General features: G+C 30.9%; 1 protein-coding gene across 1 annotated transcript; it reads left to right on the top strand.

Moving 5' to 3' along the window:
• The first annotated feature begins 3287 nt into the window (after positions 1–3287).
• On the top strand, positions 3288–9571 carry LOC101207009 (acid beta-fructofuranosidase 1, vacuolar). The gene is made up of 7 exons (XM_004143575.3): positions 3288–3762; positions 3887–3895; positions 6106–6965; positions 7055–7216; positions 7335–7558; positions 8088–8175; positions 9087–9571. The coding sequence occupies exons 1-7, from the start codon at positions 3402–3404 to the stop codon at positions 9273–9275; spliced, it is 1893 nt and encodes a 630-aa protein (XP_004143623.1). The 5' UTR covers positions 3288–3401; the 3' UTR covers positions 9276–9571.

A 9571-nucleotide genomic window follows, 5' to 3' on the forward strand; every position in this document is an offset into this window, starting at 1 on the left:
TATAGTTTCCTATTGGGAACATTCTCAAACATATGAAATTATTTTATTACCAAATCAATTTTTTGTTTTTAATTTTTGATTGACTTACCAGTAATCCTCTAAAAATTCAATAAAATTTCAATCGTCATTGGAGGTGTATTTGATACCAGACTACTTGCATTGCTCTTCTAGCCACTAGATTATCATGTATTCGATTGTTAAACAAAAAATATAACTCTTCTATAAGTCTTAATCGGCGTATTCATAATCATTATGTGTTTATCTTCAACCGCTATGTCTTTATACTCAATAAGTTTTTCGTTGTTTCAATTTGAAGAAAAATATTTAAAATGTAATAGTAAAAGAGATTTCTTTTTAAAAAGAAGGAAAAAAGTTGTTCGTTTTTTTGTACATGTGCATTTGCTGTATGTAAAGCCAATAGTTTCAATAACCAAAGATTCCTTGCAATCCAATGGTCATATTGTTTGCTAGTCACCCTGCATTCCCATGTTCTATTCCCAATTTGATCTTCATTCTTCGTTCACTTTTATGTCTTTGTATATACGGTTGAATGGTAAATAATGTAAAGTATTTGAATGTTAATACTTTTCTTTCCCCTCCCTCCAATCTCCTTGTTCGTTTTAATCAAATGTTAAATTGTAAAACTTTATGCTTTAGTTTGAGGGGAAGAAAAAAGAAGAAGTTAAAATTAGTCTATCTATTTTATATAATTTGGCAAGGCTGTTATGAATAGTATGTATACTAATTTAAATTCGATTGAACCATAAGAATTACACGTAAAGTTTTGTCAATTCTAAAGATTAAATTATGACATTTAAAATCACACCGACTATAACTATATATGTGTGATTGAACTTTTAAAGAAAAAAATTGTAGTAAGTGAAATATATTATCTTACTCAACTTAATTCTAATTTTTAAAATTATATGGACCGGACCAAATGTGTTATCTCACTCAACTTAATATGGAGTCTTATGTTGTTTAAAGTGCTTGATTTATGATTGATTAGGTTACGAGCATCTAAAAGATAGATGTGAGCGTTCAAAGAAAAAAAACTATGTTCAAGTTTACAATTGTTTTATTTCCTACTTCTTTCCTACTTAAATTTGAAATTAATTTAACTTGAATGCTTTAATTAGTTTTCTCGATTGAACAAGACTAAATGAATTTATTATTTCATTTTTAATCCATCTCCTTATTTAGACTCAGTTAGTTTTTAAAAAAATTCTTTAAAAAGTGTCTTACTAATATATTTTCGTTTATTTTCACTTCTCTACTACGATGGTCAAACCAAGAGAGATTTTGTCATTAAATTGTATACATACATTTGGGAGAAAAAAAAAGAGAAGAAAATTATGAAATGTAAGTGTCATTCATTTAAGTTGATGCATCTTAGTTTAGTCATGACGTGCACTGTTATCTGGCTATTATGAACAATGTAGGATGCATAAAATGGTTAAGCATCTCTTTTTCTATCAATATTGTTAGAAGAAATAAAACAAAAGTCAATTAAAAATAAAATCCTGTCACAATGATCATTGTCTAAGCTGCAAAATAGAGATTGAGATGCTCAAAAAAGATTTTATTATTTTATCCTGTGGTCTTTCCTAATGGCCGATGTTGGATCATGTTCCAAGGTATTAAACTTATATATATAAAGAAGTTAAGATCTCATGTGATGAAGCACATGAATTTTGTTAAAATTACTCTGTTTGTCCACCACTATTCAATCATCTTCTTCATCTTCCCTAACCCAACACGCATTTTAATTATCATCTAAATTTTATAAATAAAATAATCTTTTAAATTTACTTTATTCTAAAACTAATTTTTAAAATGTTAGTTTGAATTTTGAAATAGCTCTTAAAATGCAACAAATTCCAAAGAAAAGCAATAAAAAACAAATATAGTGTTGCACGCTTCATTTTTTTAAAAAATTTAAATAGTTATTAAATGATATCTTATAAAAACATATATGGTCAAATAAATATTAAATTGCAAATTTGGCTGGTGTAAATTTTAAATTTTAGAATTTTGTCATAGTTTGATTAAACCTCGTGAATAAACCACCAGGTTTAGTAAAATGTTAATGAATTAAACTAATCATGGTTATTTCTAAATTAAGATATAAAAAATAAATTATTTAACTATCCTAAAAAATCACTTGAAACAAAAATTCATTAGGAAAATATTTTGTCATTTTTTACAATTTCTTTGTCAATGAGATCAATTATGTTAACTTCAAAATTTTTTATTCATTCAAAATAAATTTTAATAATATGAAAATTGCACTAGAAAGTGTAAAATTAAATATTAAATTAATTTTGTATCTATGGATCAAAATTATGTTTTTAATTAATCTTAAATGATTGCCTCTTTAAAAATACTCCAATGGATGGGAGTAATTTAGTTTGTATACATAGCGTATACATTTTATCAAACCCTAACATGAAATCAGGTCATGTGGGTATATTCCTTGAATCAGTTTCTCCACAAAACCAACGTGCTTTCTTCAAGCAGCAACATGAAGAGATCAGTCTCTTTGTCTCACGTTTTGTAAGCACTAAACTAAGAAATTTAGGCACTTTAATTCCCACTCTAAAAACTCGTCACATCAATAAGAATCGTGTGTTATATATATATAAAGTTGGGCCCAAATGCATTATGTTTTATATATCCTACCTGGAAATTAAAAGATGCATGGTTCTAGAAAGAGTTGATCAAATACAATTTGTGTGTTCTTAAAATTAGACTCTCTTGATGAAAACAATTGTTTACCATTATCCCTCTAATGAACCTAACCTTCTAATTTGGTAATTGATGGCCTCCACATTAGACTGCTTTAAGTCAAACAAGTTTTGCTTTGATATCTCAACATGAACACAATCAAACATATTTGCTACATTAAGCAAACAATCTCAAAAGAGCACCATCTGAACACTAAAAAAAACCTTAAATGAAGCCATAGTCAAAGGAGTTATTATCTCTCCACACTATACAATTCATGCTCCATCAATTGAAAACACAAACAACTATGGGGATTTAATAGATAAAATCTAACCAACAAAAAAAAAAAAAAAAGGGAAGGAAAGAAAAGAAAAGAAAGAAGGATAATTCTAGTAGTATATAGGTAAAGGGAAAAGCAGTCGTCAAGAAAAAATTGAAACTGCTTAAAGAGATTTAATTAGAAAAGTAAGTAATACTTGTTTATGGAATTAATCTAATCCATACAAATATGCCTCGCTGTCCCCTTTGCCAAATCACGTGATCCACAAACCTACTGTCTCCACCCTCTTCCTCTTCCCCTTCTTCTTCTCTCTTCTCTGTCTTTCCATTTCTTCTTATAAATTCTCAACTCCCATTCCCACCAAATCCCCACTTCTCACATCCCCACCATCTTCATGGATTCAACTTCTTCAGATCTCATCCCTCCGCCTTACTCCGCCTTGCCGGACCGCCATCCCTCGCCTCCCCTTTCCCGAAAATCCCTCAACTTCACTACAACTACCATTCTCATCTCTTTTCTTCTTATCGTTTCTTTACTTACTCTGTTTTCTTACAATCACCCACCATCTCCCGATTCCGCCAAGTTGCCCGAAAATACCCAATCGCGACTAGCCAGAGGAGTTGCTGAGGGCGTTTCCGCTAAATCGAACCCTTATTTTTCCGATTCTGTTGATGGCTCTTTCAATTGGACTAACGCTATGTTCTCTTGGCAACGAACTGCCTTCCATTTTCAACCCGAAGGCAATTGGATGAACGGTAATTTCTATTTTGAAAATTTTCTTCACTTCTGATCTGCTCCCACTTATTCTTTCCTAATACTTTATTGTGGTTTTTCTCTTTTCAATGGTGTTTGATTCGATGGATTGGTTGCTTCCTGCAGATCCCAATGGTATGTAACCTTTTTACTTCCCTTTCTTTTAATTTTTGCTTTAATGGCTGTTTTTGTGATTTGGGTAATTTTGGGCATTGATTTTGTGATTTTAATTAATTCGATTATGAAGATTTGACTTCCAGCTAAATCTTAGGGGGATATCTTTTTGGTACTAAGAATGTTTACCATAAGTATTTGATCAGTCATAATAGGATGATCTGTATTGAGTAATACACTCATGATCTTTCATTGTTTTGTTATGGAAATAAAACAATAGAAGTTCCTAATTTATAGGTATTAGTTTAGCATTCTTTTTTATAATAATTGAATTTGACAATACGAACATTACAAGTATTTAAAATGTAATTTTAGACCAAGTAGTATTAGTCTTTTGATAGGGTATATATTCTACCCATGTAGGTTATGCAAATTTAGGATTAGCTAATAAAGGTATTAATAATCTTGAATCTGTGATCTTTAGTTTGGTTTGAATTAAAAAAAAAAAAAAAAACAATAAAGGACTAAAATAGTATTTAGAAATTTGTTTTTTTAAAAAAAGATTTATAAGTGTCGAAATGAAATAATTAAGGGTTTGAATAAAGAAAAGAAGAGATATGGAGAATGAAACATTAATAGTTTTTAAGAATACTTTCCACCATGTTTTATTTATTTAAATATTAGTAGACAGCATAATGAATCAACGTGATGAAGATCTATAAATTAAAAATAGAAAGAAAATTTGCTTTTTTAAGTTGTGCCTATGCACCATCTAAATAAAACGTCTCTCCTTTTAAAATAAAAAAAAAATAAAAAAGGGAATGTATCAAAAGTGTAAAAGGCTGAATTGAATTGTCTGGGTGGGTGGGTCCCGCCTAACTTGGTCCAAAACTATCCACGTCACTACCACCACGTTGGATTGGATTGTGGATATTATATATATACACATATTTATGTATGTATATATCTTTTTCTTATTTTTCAGAAAAATATGTATATAATTCTGACATTAAACGTTAAAGGAACGAAAGGGAAAGGCCGGTAGAGTAACAACAATAACAATAATAATTTAAATTATATAGAATAGGAACGTCTTGCTTCCCTGACTTTGACGTAATTCTATTGATATGATTTTCATTTTTAGAAGTAAAAGAAGTTTAATTATTCACAATAGAAAAATTGATAGAGTGCAGTAATTGATTGATCATTCATTTTTTACATAGTTCTTAACTTTAGCTTATTTTAATCATCATTTTAAAATAGAATTTTTTTTAAAAAAATAACAAAATAAATCAAAATATTTATATGTTATAACAAAATTTAAATTCTATCAACGATAAAAATATGAATTAAATTTTTTTACTTATATATTATAAATATTTTGTCAAATTTGTTATTTTTTATATTTTTGATATTTTGATAAACGATAAACATTTGATAAAAAAGAGAAAAAAATAATAGCATTAAAATAGTCATTCGATTCAATTGTATATTTATTTAATAGTCGAATTAAAATTAATAAAAGTTTGTATAGTGTTTTGACTATACTAAAATAATGAACTAAAACTTAGTATAAGAATAAAATCTATTTTAAACTTAAAATTGATATTATAGTCAATAGTAGAAAAACTTGGTTAAGACATATACTTAGATGTTTGAAGCTTTAATGTTGCTTCTACACATGTTAACAAAAATATCCTTATGGAGTGATACATAACAAAATAATAATAATAACAACAACAATAAATAATGGGCTTAATATGACTAGAAATAATGGGAGTCATATCCCTTCACGTTTATTTTTTCTTTACTTAGAAATTTTGTTTGAAATATTTTATAGTCTCTATTATTATCATGTATAAGCGAAAACCTATTCTTACATGAATGAATGTAGGTTGATATGTTTTGTCTCATTCATATGTAAATCAAATAATTAATTTTGAGGACATAATACCAATAAATGGAGTAAAAATGTTTACTAAACATGTTTTGCTAAAAAAAGACAAAATGACAGTAGGAAGTTGAAGAGAATAATAATTCAAATCCAGGTCATTCACCCTCTTGATAATTATCATAATCACCAGTTTTCATGTACTGTATTTTCCTTTAGTTAAATAAATCAACAACATTAATCATTAATCATTAAACATTTTCCACTTTTCCCCATTTTCCTCGTTTGTTAATATGTGAAAACTGCTGGTTTTGTTCTTATTCCTGATCTTAAATTGCAGGGCCATTATATCACAAGGGTTGGTATCATCTGTTTTACCAATATAACCCTGAATCCGCCGTATGGGGCAACATCAGTTGGGGCCATGCAGTTTCAAGAGATCTCATCCATTGGTTATATCTCCCTTATGCTATGGTTCCAGATCAGCCGTACGATGTCAACGGCGTTTGGACCGGGTCCGCCACAATCCTTCCTGACGGTCGGATCGTAATGCTCTACACTGGTGATACCATCGATGGAGTGCAGGTCCAAAATCTAGCATACCCTGCCAACCTATCCGATCCCCTCCTATTAAATTGGGTTAAGCACCCGGGCAACCCGGTATTGGTTCCCCCACCCGGTATTGGCCCCAAAGACTTCCGTGACCCGACTACGGCGTGGCTCGGCCCCGACGGTAAGTGGCGGATCACCATTGGGTCACGCGTCGGGACAACGTTGGGGGTTTCGATGGTTTATACTACTGATGATTTTATTAAGTATGAGCTTGTGGACCGATTCTTGCATGCGGTCCCGGGAACGGGCATGTGGGAATGCGTTGATTTTTATCCGGTATCGGTTGACGGGTCGAAGGGTTTGGATACGTCGGAGAATGGTGGTGGTGTAAAGCACGTGCTTAAGGCGAGTTTGGATGATACTAAAATGGATCATTATGCAATTGGGACTTATTTTGCTAATAATGATACTTGGGTACCTGATAACCCGGAAGAAGATGTGGGAATTGGATTGAAATTGGATTATGGAAGATATTATGCTTCCAAGACATTTTATGACCAAAATAAAGAGAGGAGGATCTTGTGGGGTTGGATTAATGAAACTGACACTGAAGCTAATGATTTGGCAAAAGGCTGGGCCTCTGTTCAGGTAAAAAGTCTGTCACTTGACACATGATTGATTCAATGTGTATGTATTTGACACTTGTAATAATTTAGTTGTTTGTTATTATGGTTTAGACGGTTCCGAGGACAGTGCTATTCGATCAGAAGACAGGCAGCAACATAATCCAATGGCCTGTGGAAGAGGTGGAGAGTTTGAGATTGGGGAGCAATGAATTTAATGACGTGCTCCTCGAACCTGGCTCTGTCGTGGAACTCGAAGTCGGCCCTGCTACACAGGTGAACCCTTCTTTCTGGATTTTATCTTCTTCATTCATGAATTTTCTATTGGGAGTGTTGTTTGTAAATTTAGAATTGTATTCATGGTTGGGTTTGGTCGTGGCATTTCATTGAACAGTTGGATATATTGGCGGAGTTTGAAGTGGAAGCGCTCGGGTCAGAGAATGCTACCGTCTCCGAGGAAGGCTGTGGTGGGGGTGCGGCAGAGAGAAGTAGTATAGGACCATTTGGTGTGTTGGTTTTGGCTCATCAATCGCTTTCCGAGTTTACTCCTATTTATTTCAATGTTGCTAATTCAAGTAAAGGCAGTGGGGAGGCTTACTTTTGTGCCGACGAGACAAGGTTTGCCCAATTATTCTCTCTTCCTTCATTATTAACATTATATTTTGAAACAGTTCAAAAATAATTTTTGTCACCATTAAAATCACTTCATCTTACTTCATTCGAAATCAATTCAACCGTTAATCTTACACTTTTAAAAGTATTATAAACCTTTCTATATGTGACATGTAATAAATTAAAGGTAGTATTAACGGAGAGATTTTGTGTTTGAATTTGATTTTCTCTTCCATTAATTTATATACTCTAACCTTTTGGATTTAGTCAAAATCTTCCAAAGGTATCTAATATTTAAACTTGCAATCGTTAGAAAGTTGGTGGATTTTTTACTTTTTGAAGGTATATGCTTCTTGAAACTTTTAGATATATTTATGTATTAGTACTTTGATGGAATTAATTAGAGTATAATGAATGAATCTGTCAGGTATGGTAAAGCTGGAAAAGTAAGCTTGAAAATGAACTTTGTATTTGAAAAATGTTTCAACTTTAATTTATTTTCAGTATTTTAATTGAGTGTATTTGGGTATTGCAGGTCATCAAAAGCTCCTGATGTTTTCAAACAAGTTTATGGAAGCAAAATTCCTGTTTTAGAGGGTGAAAATTACTCCATGAGAGTGTTGGTAAGTCACATTTCCTTCCAATATTAGCTAATTTAACTTAGAATGAGTTTTTAAATGTTAAAAAGTGTGTATTTTTAAGCATTTAAGTATCATTCCAAACCCATAATCCATTTTTAAAAAATAAATAAATAGCCGTTTATTAAAAGAAATTCACACATGAAAATAAATGTCCAAACTATTTACATTGTTGAACTTTTATCAATGATAGATTTCTATTCACGACTAGCTATCAACGTCTATCTAGAATGTAAGAAATTATAAAATTTTGCTATAACTTATAAGTAGCATGATAATTTTTCTATGTTTTAAGAACCCCATCTTAGTGTTCGAACTCTAGTTTGATTAAGAAAGAAATGTTTGAACATAAATACAAATATTAGTATATTAGAATAATCAAATATAGTCGTAAACATAGTCTAATAATCAAATATAGTCGTAAATATAGTCGTTGTGAATCAATTATTCGTGAACTCTTATTTTAAACTCGTTGATTAAGAAATGATTACACACTTTTTGTAACATGCAAAATTACATTAACTTGTTTTTTTAATGATTCTTATCAATCTTGTAAGAATAAAAAACCATATTTTAAAGCTAAACATTTTTAGAACATAGCATAAATGATTTTTTTGTTGATTCCAATCAAACATTAGAGGACTTTCATGATATTAGATACATGAGTTACTCTTTCCATCCGACCTAGTTTTGAAATGGAATCTCATGTTGTCAATAGTGATACAGGAGCTTAGGAAGCTCAAAGAGGATTCAATTTAAGAATAATGAGACCTTAAGATACATAAGTTACTTTTTATAAGTTACTTTTTATTCTTTTTATTGTCAATTGATTATTGTGTTAGAACAAATGACAAACCATTCCTCATTATTTGTTTGTTATGATTATAATATTTCAGGTGGATCACTCAATTGTGGAGAGTTTTGGACAAGGTGGGAGAAGAGTGATAACATCACGAATTTATCCAACAGAAGCAATTTATGGTGCAGCGAAGCTTTTCCTTTTCAACAATGGCACATCAGCAAATGTAAAGGCCACTGTGAAAGTATGGCGGCTCAATTCTGCCTTCATTCAACCATATTTTTGAATCCAAATTATCTGAATAAGCATTTTTCAAGCCTCATCATTTGAGATTTCACCTTCTCCTTTCAACTAGTCATTGCTTGAGTTGTATGTAGCTTTTGGCTAATCTGTATCCAATTGTTTCTATTTATTTTTTTTGTGCCAGTTCTCAATCTGTCAAAAAGCAGCTTTAGATTCCAAATTAATAGTGCTTCCCAATCATTTTTGTTCTTTCTTGGACAGTTTTGGAAATGATCTGGTGCTCAATGTGATTTATTTATTTAAATTGCAATCAATCTCAGTTTCTATATATTGGTATGA

The sequence above is a fragment of the Cucumis sativus genome, chromosome 5 (assembly GCF_000004075.3).
Source record: "Cucumis sativus cultivar 9930 chromosome 5, Cucumber_9930_V3, whole genome shotgun sequence".
Lineage (NCBI taxonomy): Eukaryota > Viridiplantae > Streptophyta > Magnoliopsida > Cucurbitales > Cucurbitaceae > Cucumis > Cucumis sativus.

Coding starts and splice junctions, on each gene's coding strand:
- LOC101207009 (XM_004143575.3), top strand. CDS start 3,402: ATGGATTCAACTTCTTCAGATCTCATCCCTCCGCCTTACTCCGCCTTG. Junction 6,966..7,054: donor AAGGCTGGGCCTCTGTTCAG/GTAAAAAGTCTG, acceptor ATTATGGTTTAG/ACGGTTCCGAGGACAGTGCT. Junction 7,217..7,334: donor AAGTCGGCCCTGCTACACAG/GTGAACCCTTCT, acceptor TTCATTGAACAG/TTGGATATATTGGCGGAGTT.